The 23,553-nt window shown below is 33.0% G+C and overlaps 4 protein-coding genes, 1 long non-coding RNA gene and 1 other non-coding gene across 17 annotated transcripts; 3 read left to right on the plus strand and 3 right to left on the minus strand.

Moving 5' to 3' along the window:
• Positions 1–300: 300 nt before the first annotated feature.
• On the minus strand, positions 301–373 carry Trnam-cau (transfer RNA methionine (anticodon CAU)). The gene has a single exon. It is a non-coding gene; the product is annotated as a tRNA-Met (tRNA).
• A 288-nt stretch (positions 374–661) lies between these two features.
• On the plus strand, positions 662–3,216 carry LOC126916248 (zinc finger CCCH-type with G patch domain-containing protein). The gene is made up of 9 exons (XM_050721825.1): positions 662–833; positions 968–1,195; positions 1,295–1,375; positions 1,443–1,583; positions 1,739–1,881; positions 1,947–2,125; positions 2,197–2,466; positions 2,535–2,714; positions 2,812–3,216. Exons 1-9 carry the CDS (start codon positions 783–785, stop codon positions 3,105–3,107), a joined length of 1,569 nt encoding a protein of 522 aa, XP_050577782.1. The 5' UTR covers positions 662–782; the 3' UTR covers positions 3,108–3,216.
• Positions 3,217–3,255: 39 nt separating this feature from the next.
• On the plus strand, positions 3,256–5,593 carry LOC126916252 (box C/D snoRNA protein 1). The gene is made up of 7 exons (XM_050721831.1): positions 3,256–3,406; positions 3,516–3,697; positions 3,758–3,849; positions 3,925–4,103; positions 4,189–4,386; positions 4,469–4,593; positions 4,669–5,593. The coding sequence occupies exons 1-7, from the start codon at positions 3,387–3,389 to the stop codon at positions 4,845–4,847; spliced, it is 975 nt and encodes a 324-aa protein (XP_050577788.1). The 5' UTR covers positions 3,256–3,386; the 3' UTR covers positions 4,848–5,593.
• On the minus strand, positions 4,528–7,770 carry LOC126916256 (vesicle-trafficking protein SEC22b-B). Its single transcript, XM_050721837.1, has 6 exons — positions 7,646–7,770; positions 6,716–7,038; positions 6,371–6,480; positions 6,143–6,303; positions 5,907–6,053; positions 4,528–5,829 (listed from the first exon to the last, which is right to left on the minus strand). Exons 2-6 carry the CDS (start codon positions 6,788–6,790, stop codon positions 5,681–5,683), a joined length of 642 nt encoding a protein of 213 aa, XP_050577794.1. The 5' UTR covers positions 6,791–7,038; positions 7,646–7,770; the 3' UTR covers positions 4,528–5,680.
• Positions 7,244–23,465, plus strand: LOC126916244 (protein transport protein Sec16A). Of its 12 annotated transcripts, none has more exons than XR_007710505.1 (21): positions 7,246–7,631; positions 8,178–8,227; positions 8,307–10,412; positions 10,471–11,143; positions 11,222–11,447; positions 11,526–11,963; positions 12,044–12,129; positions 12,209–12,419; positions 12,947–13,053; positions 13,128–13,284; positions 13,523–13,661; positions 13,729–13,999; positions 14,084–14,838; positions 14,920–15,351; positions 15,628–15,660; positions 16,987–17,232; positions 17,598–17,931; positions 18,026–18,117; positions 18,754–18,798; positions 19,496–19,582; positions 20,301–20,367. XR_007710505.1 is itself a non-coding variant. In XM_050721806.1 (20 exons), the coding sequence occupies exons 2-20, from the start codon at positions 8,222–8,224 to the stop codon at positions 20,396–20,398; spliced, it is 6,465 nt and encodes a 2,154-aa protein (XP_050577763.1). In that variant the 5' UTR covers positions 7,245–7,631; positions 8,178–8,221; the 3' UTR covers positions 20,399–23,465. The 12 variants fall into 12 exon arrangements, 10 of the variants coding, with proteins under 10 accessions (XP_050577771.1, XP_050577763.1, XP_050577769.1 ...); XR_007710506.1 differs by having other exon boundaries at positions 20,318–20,367; XM_050721806.1 differs by lacking the exon at positions 18,754–18,798 and having other exon boundaries at positions 7,245–7,631; positions 10,471–11,128; positions 20,318–23,465.
• On the minus strand, positions 17,988–19,501 carry LOC126916260 (uncharacterized). The gene is made up of 2 exons (XR_007710508.1): positions 18,404–19,501; positions 17,988–18,333 (listed from the first exon to the last, which is right to left on the minus strand). It is a non-coding gene; the product is annotated as an uncharacterized LOC126916260 (long non-coding RNA).
• Positions 23,466–23,553: the final 88 nt, after the last annotated feature.

Below are 23,553 nucleotides of genomic sequence, written 5' to 3' on the forward strand. Positions count from 1 at the left end.
ATAATTGTCTCTTGCTCCGTTTCCCGTTCGTAAAACCGCGCGTCTTTACCCTCCACGACGCTTATTTCTCTCATCAACTCCTTATACATATTTGCTATACACCTTTTCAACAATTTAGTACCTGTAAAAATGTCGCTCTCTTAATATTTCTAGCAATTTTTTCCGTCAATTTAAGAGCAACGAAAATTCTAATCTTTATTATTTGAAAATAGTATATTTTTATTCGTTGTTAATTTCGATTATATCGATATATAAAATAACATAGCATTTATTTTTCTTTCATATTTCAAAAAAAAGAAATGCCCCGGGTGAGGATCGAACTCACGACCTTAAGATTATGAGACTTACGCGCTGCCTACTGCGCTACCGAGGCTTCGAAAGGCTACGTTTACTTAACATATTTTTCAGGCATCTTTTTAATCGCATTACGATTATGTTAAATACGTTAATACTATAAATTTATATTCTTAACGTTGTGTACTCGTCGGTATTATATATGTAAAAGGAATGTAAAATTATAAATGTAAATGTCCAATATATATGACATGTACGTATTTCAAATATCAGAATACGATTCATGACAATTTGATCAAGATGTCGCCACATAATGGATATTAGGATTTAGGGTCTTTAAACTAGAGCTTTTTAATATTGGTATTGATACAATCGTTAAATTCTAAAGTACGGAAGGATTCTGAATGTAAACTGTCAAAACAGTTTTTGTGAGATCTCTTTTTCAAAAACTTCTAAATCAACGCAGGGGTAAGACAATATAGGGTAATATGACAGATACTGAAAGTTTACGAGAAGCAATTGCACAATACGAACAACAGGTATGAATTACTATTTCATCGACGTTGTACAAGGAAATCGTATAACCTTTCGAATAACTCGTATACCTGCTTCATTTTTTAATTAATGGAGTACGCTTAATTTTTCTGTTCTAAATATCGTTTTGCCATACCAGCTAGCTCAAGTTCAAGCGACTTTGTCCGTGACTACGCAAGAAGCGGATAGGGAGAATTTATTAAGTTTACAATCGGACATACAAGAGCTTATTGCTTTAACAAAAAAAAGTTTACAAGGTGTTGAAACTTCTAGCGAAGATTTGGACGACGACGACGACGACGATGATGATATTGACGATATTGATGATATGGACGATCCATTGGAAAAAGAATATGCCTTATTCAAGGTGATTTTTCTTTCAACAAGCAAATTGTTAAAGAAAAGAAAAAGATGGAAACATAAAAGATCCAGCAAAGTAATATTTCGTTCTATATAAATTCATTAGGCAGAACTGGAGAAAACTTCCAATGAATCTCGGAGTAAAGAGCCGGATAAACAAGATGACGGAGCTTCAAATAACATAGAAGTCAGTACGCAAGTATTCTGTATGGCATAGAAATGACACAATTATACGGTGGAAGTTCATCTTGTAGGATGAGTTGAGGCAGCTTGAAGGCATGAAATGTCGAGCTCCCCATGGTAGCAGTTGGGGTGGCATTGGTTATCATAATGCTATGATATGTTCTGTTTATCAGAATGACAGCACAGAAATAAAAAATATGCAAGATATAAAGGTAAGAAAAGAATTAGATAGAAAATCACAATTACGTCTAAGTTAATTGCTAATTCCAATGTATCCTTCTAACAAAGTCAGCAGGGAACAGATAACTTCCTTTATCCACATCCATATTATGTAATTCTAAGGATTTATGTATATGCTATTATCTAGGTCAGGGTATTTTTTCTAAATCCAACGCATAAAGAAATGCTTCCGTGTCCTTATTATTTGGATGGGAAATGTAAATTTTCTGACGAAGATTGTAGATTTTCGCATGGAGAATTGGTGCCATTATCTAGTATACAAGAATATAGGTAAATGAATCTGTTGATATTCGATAGCGACGTACAAAAATCAACAGCATGATATTTATTTGCAGAGAACCAGACTTTCAAAGTATAAAGATGGGTAGTAGGGTATTAGCAAAGCAAAAGAATCAATTATGGCACAGGTGCATCGTGTTAAAAATGCCAGAAAAAGAAGGAGATGTTTTCAGAATTAAGTTTGAAGCAAACGGTAATATCGTAGAAGTTTTCTTACAAGATCTTTTACCGCTTGGTACGTATCTTGCAAAGTAATTGTATATTCGAATTTTATTCTTTCGCATTTATTTCACTTTATTGTTACAGATGACGCTGATTTGGAAATGTCAGATACGTCTGAAGACAGCGACGGTGAAAGTGACTCGACCGAGTATCCTAAAGAAGAAACAGTTCATAAATCTCTTCTCACGGTCGAAAGCAACATGCCGTTAGGAAATTGGGAAAAACATACGCGCGGGATAGGTAGCAAATTAATGGCTCAAATGGGATATGTATTGGGCACTGGTCTTGGAAAGTATTCAGATGGCAGAATAGAACCAGTTGAAGCAACGGTACTGCCAGCTGGTAAATCTTTAGGTATGTATATTTTGTATCATTGTTTCTATATATAAATGCTTCGTATATGAAAAAAAATGTGGTTTTAGATCATTGTATGGAATTGCGAGAAAATGCCGGAGGGGATGAAAATTTATTTTCCGTAGAACGTAGAATGCGAAAGCAACAACAGAAGTTGGAACAGCAAAGACAAAAACAGTATCAGAGGGAAAAGGAACGAGAAGAAAACAATGTGTTTAATTTTATAAATGCAACCTTGGGTGATAAACGTACGTCTAAGAAAATTTTACTAAATTCACTAGATATTATCTCTACCATTTATTATTTATTATTTAGTATATATTATCTCTAAATAATTTTTTGCAGCTAAATCGGACGCAAGAAATATTTCAAAAGGTAAAAGTAGCCTTAAAACAGAATCAAATCGACAACTAAACGTAGCAAGTTTCCAAATTGGAGAAAATATTTTAAGACTGGAAAGGGAATCGGCAAAATTGAAAGAATCATTGTCAAGGCATACAAAAGGAAGTGTTCATTATAATAATATTGTAATGAAGTATAATGAGAAACAAAAGGAACTTGTTGGTTTAAGAGCATCTGAAAAAAGTATCGCTGCTGAACAAGATCAACGAAAGAACAGAGCTAAATTATCAATATTTTGATGTACATATGTTTACAATTTTAACTTTCTACAAGAAATTAGCTTATGTATTGTATGTATTAATTATTATGTGTAAAAAAAAATATAAATAAATAAAACTTATAATATAACACTAATTAATAATTTTTACGTATCGTATACGATCAAGTTTATATCTCGGTAGTAATAGTTATATGATTCATTTAGTATACCATTCTATATAAGTTTAGCATACCAGTTTATACTTTACTTTGCTTGTCTGTCAATAGATTGCCTTGTCTATTGACGCGGCTACTCCAACATGGCCACATGCAGTGACAAGTACGACATTTTTCAATTATTAAGATAGCTACCGTGTTCTAATGATACTCGTGTTAATTAAAAGTTTCCAGTTTTTATAAATATGGAGTAAAATTGATATTATTCACAGGATCGAAAATTGTGAGGTATGTGGTGGAAATAAAGCAAGATACACGTGTCCAAAATGTGAGGTTAGAACTTGTTGTCTTCAGTGTGTAAATATTCATAAAAAAGAACTGGAATGTGACGGTATTCGAGACAAAACAAGATTTATACCGTTAAAATCATTCACAGATTTGGATATTTTAAGTGGTAAGCTGTGTGAATTACATAAATATGTATTGTAATTCTTTTAAAATAATTATTTTACAGATTATAGGCTTCTTGAAGAAGTTGGTAGAACAGTTGAACAACTGAAAAGAGATCCATTAAAAAAATGTACACGTCAACTTAATCTACCAATGGTTTGTTAAATTATTTATCTTATTTCTTCCACGACATGACATGTGATGCTTATATTACAACTGTTACCTTTATAGCATCTGTATAAACTAAAAAGAGCTACATTTAAGAGGAATGTTAATTTGCAACTCATGCCACAACATTTTAGTAGACACAAAGATAATACGACATATTTAAATTGGAAAACTGGTGAATTATATTGGAGAATAGAATGGATTTTTCCTCAAGCAGACTGCACAAAATGGGTCACAGAAAGGTAGAATAATTCCTCTTTTTACATTGATACAATATGTATATTATAGTTAATTTCACTGATAATAATAGTATTGTAATAATTATAGGGCTCTAGAATCCACAAGATTATCAATGCTTATAGAAGAGATCTTAGATCCCACTAAATCTGTAGAAAATAAAAATGATATAGAGGAATTAAATTTAAGAAGACTTTTAAATGAGAGACTACAATTTTATCAGGCTGCAGGTTTATCTGGAATAAAAGTTCTTTTAAAGGCAGAAAAAGTTGTAAAATCAGACTTAAAGTAAGTACACTTAATTCTGTATTCTGAAATTCAAGTAAAATGCAAGTAACTAAATTGCGTTTTATTACTACAAAATATCTAGGTTTTATGAATTGGATATTAGGCTTTCTTTAAAGGAAAATTTAGAAAATAAAACCATAATTGAATTTCCAACAATATATATAATTCTAAATGATCATTCACATATGTATGAAATTATAGATACTGGTATGTATTTTATGCATAATTCTTATTGTTTTTAAGCTTACAATCAATTTCAGGATATATTAAATAATATTTCAGACGACGAAGATACAAATGCTTCAAAATATAAAGCTAATAATCACAATGCATCAAGGAGGAGGAAAAGAACATACAACAGTCAGACAAATGTGAAGAAAAAAACAAATTCGACTGTAAATTATTTTTTTAATTGTGAATTCTCAGAATCTGATGAGGAAAAATCAAATGATGATCGATAAAACAAGTGTTTATCAAATTTCGATATACCCGATTATGATGAATTAATTAGAATGTAACAATAATAGGACACACGATATTTTGTACGCGTAAAAAGTTTTTCAAGTAAATTAAGGTGATCTTCCTCGCGTGAATTTAGATGGATGTACAAATTCAATATCTTTTTTATTGTAAGTACGATATTTTAATAAACTGATTCAACTGAATCACGTATAAATAGAACAATATTAATGAAAGTTAAATTCTATTGTTACACCTTCGTTGATTCCCCATCCAGAAAAGTAAATATATAAACATTTATGTTCCAGAGAATAATACAATCACAAGAATAAATAAAACTAATTTGTTTTTACTGTAAATTATGTAAAATAATATGTCTAAATGATAAAATACAGCTTTAAATATGAATGTAATATTGATTTCCTTGCCTTATAAATAAAGTAATAAGAATAAAATAATTTTTAATATAACAATAATCACTATACATATTGTCTTATTTGTTAGAGGATATCTTTTACTACCCGAAGTAAAGATGGTCATACATTGTCTTAATTATGTAGAAAATCATTATATTTACTGTATGACAATATATGAAACAATGTCTTGAATGGTATGGGTATCATTATATTCCGTGCGACTAGCTTTTGCCTGAATACAACATATGTACATTGTTTCCAATTTCAGGTGAATTTAAAATTTAGATACATTATGTGGAAAAGTAAATTCACAAAAAAAAAAAAGAGAAAAATACTTGCTAATTTTGGAAAAATAATATGATGAAAAACATTAATTGTCTTTACATAATCGTAACCAACTTTTCAAATAGATTGAAAAACTAAAGAATAAAAAAGTATAGCAGGAAGACCAAAAACGCAACAAGTCCAGCCACAGCTTTTACATACATGGACTTGCTATTTAAATGAGTTGCATCCTTTTTATATTTTTGTGACAACATAGTCAAATTTTGTGTTTTAGTGTCTAATTCTGTAAGATAAATGATAATTGAGTAAAGAGTATTCAAATAAGAAATTTTGTTTAAATATTTATTATTATACTATTACCTGAAAGAACTGTACCCCTCTGCAAGACATCATCTATATTTTGGACCATAATTCTTTGCACATCCTGTAGTTGGCTATTGAGTGCATTCATATTTCTTCTTGATCTACCATCCAAAAAAACTTTCTTTGCTTTTTGGATATATGTATCTAAGAAAATAAACATTATATTGAAAACAAGCATTGTATGAAAGTACTACACAAATTAGATTACATAAAAGAAAAGGAAAAATACATACTGAATTCGATAAAACTGTAAGGCCTAGTAACTGTATTGACATGTTTACCATATAATGAATGAAATTCTTGCGCTATATCTTCAAGATAATTATATACGGCCCGTTTACTGTAGTTTTTTTCACACAATACCAAATAACATACTTCATTTTCAATTAAATAACTGCAAATGGAAATAACTGATAATTTAGCATTACATAATTTATCAATTACAACATGAAAAAACTTACTGGAATAAATATGGACCTGTTTCTATGGTACATCTAGCTGGGGACTGTGGTTCTAATCTTTTAAATAACATTTTCGCCTGATTCTGATATTCTAAAATTCTTCTCTCGCTCTACAAACAATTATAAATTATTAATTATTTGTAACTAATCAATAAATAAAAATCTTACATTTTAATAAGTAAAATTAATATATTTTTACATATTATTGTAAATAATTATGTATGAATTAATTAAAAGTCATATAGTTATATAGAAAAAAGTCATGTAAAAAGATGGAACTCATATAATAATAATAATTTTCAAATTCAATCATAAATTGACGTTTCATCGTAGCAGATTTCTAACCTGTTCATCTTCTTGCATCGTGGCTGCCAGTGGCAAACCATCTGCTATCCTCGCAATCATTGTTAATAACACCATTTTGATTAAAATCAATTACTCTTGTCACCGAAAATATAGAAAAAACAATGAAATCTTTGCAAAATAATCGTCTCTTCACCACCTGCGACCCATTTACGCAAAACTGGCCACGGTGTGACCGATTCATCAAATGTCCACTCCTGGCATACCACGTCACGTTGGCAGTCACTGTGGGACACTCCGAGGCTTCCATTGAACACATTGCAACTGTGGTTTCCCTCTTTATTAATCGCTTTCACATTCTACGACTAATATAATTACCAAACTTGAAATGCTAGAATATATCTAATTTTATATATTAAAAATAAAAAGTTATAATACAGTAAATAAAATAGACACAAATAGATGTATCTACTTGTGAAATATCTAGTTTAGATTTAGATGAGAATATCTCATCGCTCACTCATATTTTGAAACTTTGTTATAAATCTATAAGAGTTATTATTTTGAGGTTTTATTGTCAAATTATTATGTAAAAATCTGTCCAGTTTCAGTATTTTTCTGTTTTTGAAAAAATTTTAAATCTCATTACAATGCCATCTAACGAGATTTCATTGGAGATCATTTTGACGTTTGAGAACAACGCGTCCGCGCTGTGCGCGTCTATGGTTCTGCTCGCGTGGAAAGACAACGAGAAAAATTCGTGACGTGCTTAACCCACATCTTCCTCATAATATTCGTAAAATGTCCGCCTTTTTGTGACTTTTCCTTCTGATCTCGTAAAAATTTCATTTGCCTCGATAAACGATCGAATTTGCTAAACGTAACGATTCGAATGTTTTGTGGGAGAAAATAATGCTTATACTCGCGTATGGACACCAGTGCCAGACACGATAGCTAGGTGAGTGAACGTACGAGAGGTCCCTGAACGCTAACGTTGGATATCACAGCTGGTATCTCAACTTTCGGCACGACGTTCTCAATTCCACGCCTTTTAACTTTCTCCTATCTGCCAATCGTGATATTTACGCACAAAAACTGCTCTCTCACGATTTTTGTTACATAATTATAGTAATTTTGAGTTTTGTGGTGGGAAAATTTCAAGAAATTTTCTAGCTAGGATTGGCTATCGTCAGAAAGAGTATTAACGGATTTTCTATCCCTGTGTAAATTTTGATCTCAATTTATTTTTATTTTACGAAATATTACTTTATAAGCAGAAAGAATCATTAAAGATTTGAAAAATAATTTCTAGTGACCTATATATATTTTTTTATGGTATGTGAAAGTGTATTCTGTTGGTGTATTAATAATTTTTAAAGTTATATTTTGAATGTTTGTTAAAGAATGTCAGGTACTCCTAAATGTTTATATAAGATACGTAATTTTGTAGGATAACAATAAAATTCTTATTTATAATGCAATATGTAAATTTTTCGTCTTGTAGGTTTTATATAAATAAGAAACAAGTGTTACTGTCTTGGAGGCAGTATGAGTGTGAGTAACATGTTAAAAAATGTTGTACGAAATGTAAAAAAATTTCACTTGTATATTAATATCTAAAACATATTTGTAGAATCCTTATAGAGCCAGACCAACTAGGTCTAGAATAAATCACAGCTTAGGCTATGGAACTCATAATCAAAATATATGGAATCCAATGTCTAGAGTACCACCTGAAGTATCGTCAAATGATTCTGTTCAACATCAACCACCACTTCTGAATCAGCCAAAACAGTCAAACGATCCTTGGAATAATTCATGGAATTGGGATTTTGACAAACAGGCAGATAATCAACAACAGCAACCGCTACAGTCAGAACAACAGCAACAGCATTATGTACCTTCTTATGCCAATCAAGGGCAGTTGATACCTAATTCCATTCAAGATCATTATTATCAAAGTGTTAACGGTAATAAGAATGATCTGCTCAATCAGAATTTGACATCAGACAGAAATATACCAGGGACAGTTGCTAATAGGCCACCAATTCCTAATCATACAGACTCTTTCACGTCTTATTCAAATTATAATCAATATCAGCAATATCCACCACCACCTCGAACAAATTCTATTAAATCTGGATCTATGAATTTCGATCAACCACAATGGGCAGGTGATCAACAATCTCAAAACGTTTCATATTTACAAAAGTCAGGTGTACAAAATCAAAAAGAGCAAGCATCACGTCCTACTTTAGTTGGTAGCAATTATAATTGGATGAAGTCTAATCAAACAAATGTAATGACCCCACAAAATTGGCAAAAACCAGCTGCTGTATCAGGACATTGGCAGGATCCAAAAATGGACAAGGAGGCACAAAATTTTGATGATATAGGTAATCAATATACACCACCAGTACAACAAACTAGATCAAGCCAGCACCTTCTACCTTCTACTGAAAATAAAGAATATTCTATAAATGATACGAATGATGCAAATAATTGGTCCAATCAAGTTCATATGTCTTCACAATGGAATGCTCAGAACCGCGAATCTGCAATACCTAATCAAAGTCAGCAAGTAACACAAGCTTACAATGCTAATGATGAATTTAATTCTTGGCCTCAAAAAAATACTGAAGTCTCACAATCTTGGAAAAAGACCAATGACAATAATGCAACTCAGTGGTTACACGAACAACAGGAAAATAATAATTTAATAGAAGAAAGTGTTAAACAGGAAGCCACTGGTGCAGTTGCTACAAATGATTGGCAACAAAATCGTACAATACCATCTCATCATATTCATTCTAATATTATTCCAGCAGTAGATCCAAATATAGAACATGAAGAAAGAAAACGGTCTGCTCCTTCATTAATTTCAAATTCTGTCAGCTCTAAAGATTCTAATACACAGATAAAAACAAATATTGCTAAATCATATCCATCCGACTCCCGGCTTAATATGTCTGCTACTCCTGAAACTATATCAACTGTTGCAAGTTCTGAAAATATTTCTGTGCAAGATAACAATGATTTTAATTTAGCAAATGATGCAACAGAACGGGGTAAAAGTAATTCAACTGAAGAGTTGCCTATAAAATTAGAACAGTTAAATCTTGGTACTAAAGTAAATAAAAATGTTGAAAGTCAAAATGAGTTGAAGGAAGCACAATCTGTTAATCCTCAAAATGCGATTTCCAATAATGGTGTTACACCTGATAATATATCTGGATTGCCTTTAGAATGTGCTGTACTCGGTACAGAAAATGCTCATTCCAATGATAATCAAAATCTTATTAGTCAAGATCATACAGCGCTCAATCCGTATCAAATGTCAAACATTAAGTCTTCAGACAATATAGCACAAAGTGGATATGATCAATGGTACAGCCAGGATACATTGCCACTTTCCTCAGAAAATACATTGTATTCGAAAGATAATGTTCGTCCACCAAAAGAATGGAGTATAGAACAAAATGTAGAGAACTATGAAAATATCCAACAGCCTTCAGAATTTATAAATTTAGAAGTAGTCACGCCATCATTACAAGAACGAGATATATATGGCTCAAGAGATTCTATAAATAAGGAAACTTTAGATAATGATCCTAAACCAGTTCCAAATTCTGCCAAGGAGGTAGCCAATACACGTGATTTTAGACAAGAAATAAGTAATATTGAAGTACCCTCTGTACAGCAGTCCACACGATCTCATTCCCTTCTTCAGGCAGAACAGGTAAAAGAAATGGGTCAACATCTTTTGTGCAGTTAAAATAAGTAAAATTATTTTACAGGTGCCAGATAATTACGAGTTCGCATCAAACGATAGAAATACTTTTCTGGAAACCGGAGAATTAACCGATTCTCATCAAGAACATGAACCGAGTCCACCAAGTCAAGATGATGAAAATGACGAAGTGCCTAATGACATTCCCTTTTTACGCGAAGTACCGGGACAATCAAGTTCCATAGATCCACGTAGAAATGATCCAACCGGGCAAGAACAATATGTTCAGACTGGTCAAAGATTGTCTGATCCAAGAAGAAATGATCCGTCTGGTCAAGAGCAAGGTCTTCAGTTAAGGAATATGTCTGAAAGATCAGAACGGCGCGATGTTCCACCTGGACAAGAAAGAAATGTTCCTTTACTCTCACGATCAGATTCCGACACGATGGAACGGCGGAACGATCCATCTGGCAGAGAACGGTCTCTGCCTCCGCAACAATCACGAAATGATCCATCTGGAGAAGAAAGATATCAGTCACAACCCCAAATTATGTTAGAACCAAGTGAGACACGGGAAATACCTGGAAGAGGTAATGAATCTGAAGATCCTGTTCAGCAGACTGAAGAAAACCTTAGACAAATACCGGGCGGTGCATCTTCCAACGAAGTTACTCAGTCACCGGATGACAGATCTAATGGAAGAGTAGTTACAGGCTCTCAAGAAGGTCCTGCTATAGGCTGTGAGAGAAGGCTTTATATCTATGTAAATTTAATATTCTTGTATGTACTTATTATTAAATTTTTGTATCTCATTTCAGCTGCAATACAGGATCAGACCAGTGACTCAAGAAACAAACGCGAGGAAGCTGTTGGCGCATCAATACGCGAAAGTCAAGGAATTCCTAGTGCATCGAATCGTAGAGATTCGTATGAAGATGAGGATGATGAAGGAGGATCCGGAAATAGTAGAGATGATAGCAGAGAAAGACGACGTGACAGTAGCTCGGAACGCCGAAGATACGAATACGAACGAAAAAGCGCGTAGTTAGTAGATATATAATAACTAAACTTTGGAAAAATTCATAAGTTATTTAAAGCTTAAGATTTTACCTTAACTTGCAGTTACGATCGTGAACGGGAATATGATGATGATTATTATTACGATCGCCGTCGTGGAGGAGAAAACGATCGAACATATAATACTCGCGATGAATTCGATCGTCGAGAAATTCCTTATCGAGAAGATGATCGCAAGCATCATAGTCGAGACGATCTAGATCGGCATTCAAGAGAAGAGGTTGATAGAAGAGGCAGACCTAAAGAAGATCTAGATGATAGAGACATTAGAAGAAGACCTGACGATCGCAGAAAAGATAGGGTTGATGATGGAATACGACGCAGGGAAAGAGATATTAGAGACTATGATTTACGATATTCTAGAGATCGCGATTATCTTGACCGTGACAGAAGAAGAGACGATAGACGACCAAGAAGATACGATGATTACGATATAAGAGATCCATATAGGAGAGAATATTATGACGATCCTTATAGTAGAGGGTACATATCTTTTTAGCACGCATTTGATATTTTAACATGATATTTTGTACATATATAATATCATTTCTTTCGGATTTTAGATCCAGACCATCCAGTAGATCCTCCTATAATGATAGAGATAGAGAGTATTACATGCGATCGAGAGATCCGTATTATCCTTATAATGGTATATACACACACATACATACATATATATATATATATTCCTTGTTTCAAAAAATAAAATAGATTATTTTGTGTTGAAGGATATCCTGGATACGATTATGGTGTTCATTATGCCAGTAACTATTATGCATACATTGAAAATTTGCGACGTACAAATCCTGCTGCTTATTCGGAATGGTATCATAAATATTATGCTAATCAACATCAACAACAACACATTTCTCGTGGTGTTGTTAATTATCCTGAAGACAGAGCAAGTGTCCATTCCGGACGCAGTTCTTGCGACGAAAGGTAAGTGTTAGAGGAGTTAAAGCAAGTATTGGATGAATATTTTGGTTCTATTTTCCTATAGACTTTATAACATTCATTATGTGTTAGATTTTTTACAAATTCAAGTGCATGCTTCTACTCGCCAAACAAAGCATTATATGTTCCGTATTTCGGGTATCCCGGATGGACTAGGAGTCCACAACGAAGACAGAATTCAAGTTATCAAAATTTAAATAGGTGAGACCGGGAGAATTCTCTCGGTTCAAGATTTGCTCGAAATATTGAAAATATCAAATTTTCTGTCATTGAGAGTAATTTAGTTAAAATATTTTCCTGCCATTTAAAGTATCTTTCTTTAAGTAGATAAGTAGAATTCCTTACTAGAGTTAGTATTTATTAAAAGTTAAGATATATTAAAATATTTATATATACTTGTAGGTCTTATTAGAAACAATCTGTCTTCCTTTCTTGTAGTTGTCCTGCTCGACGATCCGTTATATTATTGCTAGTTTCAATTCAGGTGCGACAATAAAAATTATATTTTTCAGAACAACTGGTGATAAACGAACTTTAGCTGATATATCTATGCTTGAAGATTCAACAACTACCTCTGCACGTATGACACCAACTAAATTCTCTATTTCACATGTATATGGTATGATTTCAAGTGTCATAATTTATTTATCAAAATTCACTGTAAGAAAATTTATAAAAATATTTTACTTTCAGGATGTTTCTCTATTGGATCATTGATACATGTGCATCCAGCTTATCCATCTGATGGTGAAAGAGCCAAAGTAGACATTTTTAGATTGGACAATCTACTTTCACATGATCCAGTAGCACGCGATTTACGTGCCTATCCTGGTCCCCTAATTAAGCAAGTGTAATCAGTATACCTATAATCTAAGCATGCGTATTCTCATTTAAGTGCGTGGAACATTTCATTTTATTTTTACAAAAAATAAAATTTCATGCTGTATTGTTTTTGGTAATGTATGTGGTACATATGCATGCTTGGACATTAATTATTATTTTATTTAATTTTACATTTGTAACATTTTGTAAATAATTCCCCGCTTATTTATATTATTTGTAATACCATATCTCGCTTTTTTATATAGGGGTGTGACTCATAAAAAGACCATTATCGAATATTGTGAGAATAAAATTAAAAGGGCAGCGTCAAACGAAGAGATGGTTGATCGTGCTTCTTACATACTTTTATATGAACTAATGATTATGTTGATTCAACAAAATGGAGTAAGATATATTTTTTGTACATACATACAATTTACTTTTTTTATCTGATCGTACGCGTGTTTTCCAGAATGTTGTCGGCGTTGATATAGCAGCATTGTTACTCAGAAATAAAGATGCATATCCTTACGATGTAAATAAGCAAAAGTCGCAGGATTCAGGAAGAAGAGAATCGATAATATCTCAAAGATCGGGAGCCTCAGTTGGAGATAGTGTTCAAGGCAGTCAAGATGGTGCAACGACATCCGAAAAAGTCGAAAGTAAGCCACGGAAAAGCACTGAACAAATGACAGACGAATTTAGAAATACGTTACTTTATGGATTAGTCCAAGAAGCATTAGGTAAATATATATTTATGTCCTTTATGAGATTAAACGCGTATATGATGTTTATTTGTTTTAAATTTTATTATTTTTAATATACAGAATATGCAATGAACGAAGGTCTTTGGGGGCATGCACTCTTCTTAGCTAGCAAATTGGATAAACGTACGCATGCATCTGTAATGACACGTTTTGCTAATAGTTTACCGTATCACGATCCATTGCAAACTTTATATCAACTTCATTCTGGCCGTGTGCCAGCTGTTGTTACTGGTATATCGGATCCTCGATGGGATGACTGGAGACCTCATTTAGCAATGATTATATCCAACACATCTGCTAATCCAGAAATTAATCGTCGTTCAATTACAACTCTCGGTGATACACTTTCTGCACGAGGAGATATTTATGCAGCGCATTTCTGTTACGTACTTGCACAAGTTGATTTTGGTACCTATGGAGCAAGTAATGTAAAACTTGTACTGATCGGTGCAAACCATCAGAAAGCATACAATGTATTTTTCTCAACGGAAGCCGTTATGCTCACGGAAATATACGAATATGCCAGAAATCTTAGTGAACCAGGTTTTACATTAGTAGATCTACAAACCTTTAAGTTCGACTTGGCAGTAAAAATGGTAGATCATGGATTAATAGAGAAAGCTTTACTATATATAGAACAAATTGCAGTAAACATTTTTAACGAGCCATCGAAGTACAAAAAGTCGTTTATTAATGCGGTGTATAATTTAGGAGACAGGATTAGGTATCATGATCCTGTCTATAAAGATTCTATCGATGAAGCTACAACTTTAACTTGGTTCAATAATCTAGCTGAAATCGTTGGTAAATGCCATGTAAGTTTAAATAGAAGATAAACATTAAAAGTATTATTTTATTTGAACTGTCTAAGAAACGAGGATGTTACTTTATTACAGGAGGGAGAAATTACCGAAAATGAAGTTTGCGTTCCTCAAGCAAAACAAGAATCGTATAACAGTATACAAAATCAAGAAGCGCATGAGATGAAACAACAACAGCAGTGGAACACGATTCAACCCGAATACAGAGAAGGTCCAACGTCGATGATGGAAGCAGCCACGACTGATACACAGTCAGAATGGCAGCCATTATCTCTACCGTCGAATATACCGGATACATATGACCAAAGTATGCAGTATACGAGAAATAACGAAGAATCTTGTCAATATCAACAACCTCAACAGCAAGATTATTGGACTCAAGACTCTTATTATCAAAACAATTATGGAAGAAATGATAGTACCATCACAAATTGGCAACAATCGACATATTCTCCAGAACAAAGTGATATTGACAACTCTCAACAGCAAGAAAAATGGAACTATAAGGTAAATTAATTGTTCCAATTTATGGCATAATAATATGTGGTTTTCAGTATTATATTCGCTTATCCTGTATCATTTCACACATATTTCGTTACATATTTTGATAGTATAATTATTGTATGTTTATTATCCTTATTCACACATGTACATACTAATTAAGTTTTTCGTGTTTGATTCTTTCATAGAATAATATCTTTAAATCTTGCGACATTGTACGTACATTGTAGAAATAACATTTTTTTTTCGTCTCTTTCTTTTTCAATGCTTGCATATGGACAGACGGAAAGAGAAGAACAAACACCTACCCTTGAAGTAAGTAATTATATGGTTACTGCGGATAGTAATCTCGATCCTGAGTGGTCATTGGATGACACCAATGTTAGCTCATTACGACGACGCAAAGTATTAACAGATTCGGATCGATGCGTTAGCCCTCATTCTTCCGATTTTAATATTAGTATTTATACGGGCATATCGTCAACTTCTAAACCAACTATTTTAAATGAAAAATCCATGAAATCGCGGAAAATGATAACATACCCAAAGATCACGGTAGCTTATCCGAGAATCTTACCAAATAATACAATTTACCCGAAAGACGTAAATAAAATAAAGAAATTAGATGGTAGGTACGTGAAGCCACCTTCTTCGCAGCCGCCTATATTCCTAAAATGTAAAGTTAAAAAGAAAATGGAAAATAACGAAGAGAAAAATTCTGGCCATGCAGATGAAAATAATTTGCATTTATCGGCCATTACTGATTTAGATATTCAATTTAGTAAGGTCAATTTTGAGTTTCCTTCTATGTTTAATTCTGGTTCAAGAAACAAGGCAATTATAGCTTCCGAAAGTATGAATCAAACTTTAAAGCAATATTGTAATTTTGAGGACAAAAGAGTTATGAGAATAGCTCCGCATATTCGAAGGAAAGATGTTATTTGTGATACAGTAGATGCATGGTCTTATTCGAATTCTTCGCAGAATTCCACCGAATTGTGTCGATATAAACCACTTATTTTTGGCGGTACGTACCCGATAGATTTACCAGTTAAACCAACAAGTGACCTTCGTTTGACAAAATTCAATGATGTTCCTATGGAAAAGTCCATCCCTAAAACTTATGATATTGATGTTCCAACGGATTGTGAGTAGAAAATATATTAGGTTTCTCGATGTTAAAACCTCAATGTTACTGTACATTTGTAGTTATATCTGCAAGAAACATTAACTTACTTTCGTACGTCAGTTAGTTCTTCCGCTTATAAAATAACGTTTCCGGTGAATAATGTTTTATGTTATTAGAAGGCATGAATAACACGAATATTTGATACAAAGTAATTTGTTCTCGTTTTAGATATCATTTATGTATATAAATCTGTTGATATTAAATATGTAATAAAGTTTCCCATGTTACTGATTTTCCTGAATTTTTAAAAAATATCTCACATCGATTACAAACATGTAAGCAAAGTTTCTCACTATTTACTGTTATAGTTAGATACTCCTGTGAAGAGAAAAAAATGTATATATATATAAAGTATCAAATGCACAAATAACGCGTACTTACACTATTACAGTAAACAGTGATCAACTTTGCTGGGGCAACTTTGCGATGATGAATTGTATACTTTATTTCAGTCATCGCAACCGGCAATTTCGATGACACCGTCAACGAAAAAACAGTACGATCCATTGGAAGAATTGGATGCCCTCGAGACTCCGAAACCAGCCTCGAAACCTGCAGCTTCAGCTAAAAAAGCATCAGAAAAACCAGTCGAAAAGAAACCTTCTAACAGCGGAGGTTCTTGGTTTGGCGGCCTCTTCAGCAAACTTGCTCCAAAACCAAGGAACCAGATGATTCTTCCAGATGACAGTAACCCGACGGTAAGATTTTCGAAACGTTAAAGCCTTAATAGATCGTTAAAAAATTACGATAGCTGGTTTTATACTTTTCTGTCGGTTAAGGGCTCACGCGGGTACTTATGGTAATTATGACGTCTTTTATGCTGAAAGGGAGAAAGGCCAGTATAATTCAATGTTCGGTCACTTAATTAACAGCTAACGAATTATTGATATATTCTGGCTTAACATTCCGATTTTCGTGTCTAACAAAAAGATTATATAGTGAAATTATTTGAGCCCTGTAGTTTAGTTTTTTTTTTCCCCATATAAAAAAGATATTTGTGCCCCCTTTGTGTAAATAAAGAGGCGCGATAATATTTATTTATTTCGCTTTATCCCTTAAATAGATCGTTTGGGATCCGGTTGCTAAAAAATGGATGAATAAAGACGAAGACGGAGATAGTAATTCGGCTACAATAGCTCCCCCTCCGAAAGCTTCTGACATGGGATTTAGATCACCTGTGCCTGAACAAGCTTCTCAACCACCTTCGCAGGCAGATGACACCTCTGTGAACAAATTTAAATTACCCAGAGGTAGAAGTATGCGTGCTAATTATATAGATGTAATGAATCCAGGTGGTTCAAAAAATAACGCAGTACCTTCAAGTATACCAACCCCAGTAACATCTCCAATGGTACCTATGGCTACGTCATCACCTCAGCTATTCATCCCTGCTCCAGGTAAATTTTCTATAGCTCGTCAAATCACGAGTTTATTTTGATTAATCACATCACTCTTCTTTCCTTTTTTTTTTTTCTTTTTTTTTTTTTATAGTTAACGATCCAAGTGCTCCTGTAGACTTCTTAACTTCAACGGAAGCAACAGCAGCCGTACCTACGAACGTTCCTGAGAATACATCTCAAGGGGTAAGCTCTTTTTATAGCGAACAATAATCTTCGCGAACTTTCATACACATACAATGGCCTTTTGTCATCACAAACATATATTCAACATTAACAATACAGTTTCATGTGTATATCTACAATCTCAGATTCACTGTACACAACCTTTTTATTATCTTTTTGTCATGGCTGCAGTATGCTGGTATGCAGCTTTGTTGTACTTTAAACCTGTATCTGGAACTGTAATGTTAAAATGTTACTTTCTCTCCTTTACAGTTATATTCGTAATAACAATTTGTATGTACTCTACATTTCCCTTAGTTTTGTGCGTTGTCTGTTTATCCAAAAATACCAGTTTTCTTGTCTTTTAAATTAATCTTTATTTTCGTATGTACAGTATACTTATTCAAAAATTATATATGTTTTTTGTTATTTGAATTATTCAATGGGGAAACGGTATCAATTCCTAAATAGGTTTCTTTTTCCTACAAACGAAGAACAAACAAACTATTTCATCCATTTTGAAAATTATATGATTTTTGTATTATATTTTAACGTTCGTTATACTAGGTAGATTTTCCAAGATCACAAATAGATATCCTCTTTCTCGCAAACCTGTGTTTAATCCACCTTTCTTTTTTTTGTTTCCTTTGCAAGCAGTCGGGGAGGCAGAATGATGTAGCCAAATAATAATTGTTGCTGATAGTAAGAACTATTTTATTAATTTTATACGCTGTTCCTTAGTATTGTATATGCATGGTTTGTAACGTTTATCTAGTAGCATGGATGACAGTGTAAATATTGTATGTATGCTCGATGCAACGAGTTTCAATTATTTGCAACATTATGGAATTTGTACAAATTGAGTTATAGCAAGGATGATTAAGAAGGTAGAAAGCAGAGCATACTGTTTAAAAAGCTACTTTTTAATACTTGTTTGTCCGTTATCCTTCTTTTTGATATTTGCGTTCTTTGTAATGTTACACAACACTCCTTTAGAGTTTCTTTTCTTGCATGTACACAATTTCTTGGTAACAGGTGTACAAGGAAGGATTATTTAAGTCACAAGCTAACATATGGTACAGGATACTAAAATAACACAGTAGTATATTTACATTATAATTTTTAGCATGGTTTATTTTTGCAATTAAAAGGTATATTTATCATAGAGAACATCATAATTTTATACATGACAATACTAGAGATTTGCAATACCGATTACACGCAATTCTGATATTTCATGGTCTCTTACGTCACGTAATTTTATTAAAAAGTAGTAAGTTTTGTTTTATGATAGAATAAAGTCGGTATTGCATCCTCGCAAACTTTGTTACCTAATCATAGCAATAGAATGAGAATTCGGTTAGTGAGACAAAATTGTTGTGTTGTATATGGCACACAGTTCTCTCGATGGAGCTCAACCAGCTCGTTATCGCGAGAGGTGCAGAGCTACACTATGAGGGATCCGCGTTTTCTCCCACAGAACAAGGTAATCCAGTGGCATTAGACATTTCTCATTCCAAAGGTGATATCACTTACAAATACTACTCAACAATACACGGTAGAAACTCTTACTTATTTATCACAGTGTCGTATTTTATAATGAATTCGTAATTGTGCAAAGTATTTATTTTTTATTTAGAATTGCCCTTACAAGTGAAATGATACCTGAGATTTTTCTTTTTACGAATAAATTTTCAATAGTTGAATTTGTTTTAACTAAAAAATTATTTCACATGTATAGGTCTGTTTGAAATATATTTTATATTTGCAATAGACTTAAGATAAGATATCGTTTCATATTTCACAGTCATATAGCTTTCTCCTTTAAATCAAGCTTAAATTCATTAAAGTCGAGCAATTTATTTTCATAAGATTTTTATGGCAAAGCTATGGGAAAGCTTGGTGAAGGATGTATTTATGGTTTTGGTCTCGCAATGTATATGTTATACGTTAATTGCGAAGCTTATATTTTATGCTTTGTATCACATCAAACTGTTAGCTCCAAATTACGAACGTAACAAGGAAATGTGATCATTTAATTACTATTTTTCAATCTATTATATCGTTTTATGACAAAAGAATAATATAACAAATTTACAATGGCATAAGAAAAGTACAAAAGATTCAATTAATGTTACAAAATTGCAAAATATATGTTATAGTTGTATATAATTTGAATCTGACGTTGTGATTTATTTTTCAAGAAAATGATGATCTTTAGGGACCAATGATGTACAACCCGAACGACATGAAGAATCGTTCAGTGAAGAGCATACAGCAGAGCCGGTACCCTCCACGATAAAATTCGCAACATCTTCGACAGTACGCGTATTTCGCTGATGAATAACCTCGGAAGATTTTTCCTTTTATCAAGATCACGTTGTTCAAACGAATCGAAATTTTTGCAGATTACACAGGCAAACATACCTCAAATTACGTAAGCAAATAATAATAGACGCGTTATAAGTTTTAGTCAAGTACATGTGAATTTCCAATTTCGATTTTACAAGGATCAATTTACTTTCTCTAGAAATGAGATTTCTGGAGAGTATATTATACATGTATATGTATCTTAAGCATATAATTGCTTCTAAATAGTACCGTGAGCATCCGATGAATATCGCAATTTAATACAGAAAAACGTTTATGAAGCCGTTAATGTTAAGAGGGTTCACCTATTTCCGTTTATTAACTTGTATCTTGTAAAAGTTCTACGCATTGATCGTTCTTAGTTAGGTCTACACAGGGTACTTGTTTCGTAACATTAGTTTTTCTCACGGAATGTTTTCTAGATATCTCGTTGATATATGGTCACGCAAATCGTAGATATTTTTATTTTGTCAAATAGTTCTTACGATTCAATTCATTTGCAAGTATCGCTTATTAACAGTGTAGATATCAACACGAAAATAATATGCGTTGCTGTTGTTAAAGCGAATGGATCGAACGTTTTTATCGCGGTGTTTTAATGAGTTATATCGAAAATTCCAATAATAAAGTAGCTGTTAAGAAATGTATGTTATGTTGAATGAGATCGCGAATGTCGAGGAGAGTGTTAAGTTTGCGCTCGTAACTAAAATTCAGGTTTATGTTGTGCGTGAGTATAATCGTAGTGAGAATAATGTCGACCGTATCATCGACATTCTGGACGAAATTTGTTACAGTCTAGGAGCATGGTGATATACCACCGAATCTGATTTTATATGCTGGCAAAGGACAGTTATTACATAGAAAATGAAGCGGATATCAGTAATGTAAGAAATGTTAGAAATCTGAAAATTTTATGAACCTTATTGTTGGGTGATCTGTCACGCAGGTACTGTTATTAGTCATCAGGCTAGTATATCATTATACCAATTATTATATCAATAAGAAGCGTAACTGCCATCTATGTATCTATTTGAATTGAGAATAATCGACAAAATGTTCATTTCGAATTTTTGCCTTTCTTCGTAATCGTTCAATGCATTTCTTTCGACAAATTTTGTTTAAAAATTGTTTGATAGCTAATTTACGAATACTGGATATAATATTTTCTTTATAAGCAATCTTCTTCAATTTGGTACACGTCATTGTGCTTTGTTTTCGATATTCTAAGCGAGACTATACATTTAAAATTTCCGAATTCTTCATTGTACGATGTAACGAAACGATATTTATCACCTGACGGAATAACCACGAGTTATACTATAATTCTCTAACTTATTCATACTGATAGGTAAATGCTGACTCGTAGATTGCAGCGTTCGAACGAACCATGCACGTTTTCTCTCTAGGAGAAGTGTATAGTTCGTTTGTTCCTGGTATGTATATAAAAACATTGGTGCTGTCAGAGCGTTTCAGTTTGTAATTATCAGATCCGTATGACATAAAGAGTTTAATCTGCTCAACTGGGAGAGAAAATATTTTATGGAACGAGCGAATACGCTTCTATACACAAGGATGTTATTTCGCGTTTTTCTTTTTACGAGCGTAATACGATTATTCCAAAAGTCTGTTCCTCTCGGTGATCGCTTTCGATGATATATATATATATATTACATATTATATTTTTCGCGAACATTACCGAGGGAAGTTCGTTCTGTTACATATGAGCCAAGCGATAGTGGCGAATTTGACAACCTGCCGAACGAAGGATAACATTCTCGCAATGTACAAACGTAGGATAAGTCTTATAGATCGGTTTCTCACTTAACGTCCAGCATTTTGTGATAGGAATACGATCGAAAGCAAGGACACATCGCGAATATTATCGAACGAGCGTATTCAAAATATCGCGCGCATCAGTTGGTGGGGAAAAAAGAGAAGATAAAGAAGAAAGACATGACATTTTATTCCGTTAATGTCCGTAATTTCCATAAATCGGCCAGTCTCGATCGAGACTGTTCGAAGGAAGAAAGATCGAAAAATGCTAAGAGAATAGCTCCATTTCGTTTGTGTGAAACAATATTCTTTTTCCGCCATTAATCACAATTGGAGTGAAGCTGGTTTTGTCGAGATTTGTAAAATATATTAGATTACTCGGTTTTATATTCGTGACACGGTAATGTGCTTTCAAGACATACATATACATTACGCATAAATTGTAGCATATTATTATGTGAAACGCGTCTTCGTGTATGTTACATGTATATACGTATATATAGATATATAATGAAATTTATGATTTGTACATATAATAAACCTAAGTCTCTCTCTCTCTCTCTCTCTCTCTCTCTTCGGGAAATATAACAAATTCACACGTTGTTATGTTAAATAGAGCCATTTGTCGAACTGTTCTTCTCGCGTTCAAGTAAATCAAAGACTCGTTATTACATTTTAGCTTGAAAGGCAACATCAAAATCAGAATAATTCTTCTTGTGAAAAATGGCATTAAGATGCAAAATATGTGTCTTGATTATGAAAAAAATGATTTTCTATCCGAAATTAATCTTAAATTGATTTCAACGAATATACCTCGGTTTTGTTGAGCAGGTTTATACATCTTGATTAAGTAAAGTTGAGATTTTGAGTATGTAAATTCGATCGATTTGTATCCCTTTGTCGATATGCCCGAACGCAGCTGAAGTGATATGTGTACTCGCAGTAAACTAATAAACGTCGAAAGAGGGTTTTAACACGAAACGTTAACGTTGAACAGAAGTATTAATTGAATTGTACGTAATATATGTATAGAATGGTTAATGAATGACGCGATTTCGGCTTAATGTAATATATTACGATATATCTTTAATGCACTTTATAATTCAAATGTCGATGTATGTTTATGGGAAATACGGATAACGAGAAATGTATACTGTATATTAATATTACTACTATCCCTATTATTATTACTGCTATTATAATAAAGAATGATATATGAAAGACAACGTACGAGTCTCGATATTTCGCAAATTTGTCTTTTTCATCGTAAATATGCATTTTCTACGACCATATTTCCATCGAAACGAAATTCTT

Source organism: Bombus affinis, chromosome 5 (genome assembly GCF_024516045.1).
Source record: "Bombus affinis isolate iyBomAffi1 chromosome 5, iyBomAffi1.2, whole genome shotgun sequence".
NCBI classification, from domain to species: Eukaryota; Metazoa; Arthropoda; class Insecta; order Hymenoptera; family Apidae; genus Bombus; species Bombus affinis.

What these genes read in the sequence shown, in the direction of transcription:
- LOC126916252 (XM_050721831.1), top strand. Translation starts at nt 3,387, where the DNA reads ATGGCCACATGCAGTGACAA. An exon ending in GTTGTAAAATCAGACTTAAA is followed by an intron (nt 4,387 to 4,468) that starts GTAAGTACACTT and finishes CAAAATATCTAG; the next exon opens with GTTTTATGAATTGGATATTA. An exon ending in GTATGAAATTATAGATACTG is followed by an intron (nt 4,594 to 4,668) that starts GTATGTATTTTA and finishes ATAATATTTCAG; the next exon opens with ACGACGAAGATACAAATGCT.
- LOC126916256 (XM_050721837.1), bottom strand. Translation starts at nt 6,790, where the DNA reads ATGGTGTTATTAACAATGATTGCGAGGATAGCAGATGGTTTGCCACTG. An exon ending in CGATGCAAGAAGATGAACAG is followed by an intron (nt 6,481 to 6,715) that starts GTTAGAAATCTG and finishes AATTGTTTGTAG; the next exon opens with AGCGAGAGAAGAATTTTAGA. An exon ending in ACAGGTCCATATTTATTCCA is followed by an intron (nt 6,304 to 6,370) that starts GTAAGTTTTTTC and finishes TTCCATTTGCAG; the next exon opens with TTATTTAATTGAAAATGAAG.
- LOC126916244 (XM_050721804.1), top strand. An exon ending in CTCTATTTCACATGTATATG is followed by an intron (nt 13,054 to 13,127) that starts GTATGATTTCAA and finishes TTTTACTTTCAG; the next exon opens with GATGTTTCTCTATTGGATCA. An exon ending in AAGAAAAATGGAACTATAAG is followed by an intron (nt 15,352 to 15,627) that starts GTAAATTAATTG and finishes GCATATGGACAG; the next exon opens with ACGGAAAGAGAAGAACAAAC.
- LOC126916248 (XM_050721825.1), top strand. Translation starts at nt 783, where the DNA reads ATGACAGATACTGAAAGTTTACGAGAAGCAATTGCACAATACGAACAA. An exon ending in TCTAGTATACAAGAATATAG is followed by an intron (nt 1,882 to 1,946) that starts GTAAATGAATCT and finishes ATTTATTTGCAG; the next exon opens with AGAACCAGACTTTCAAAGTA. An exon ending in GCCAGCTGGTAAATCTTTAG is followed by an intron (nt 2,467 to 2,534) that starts GTATGTATATTT and finishes ATGTGGTTTTAG; the next exon opens with ATCATTGTATGGAATTGCGA.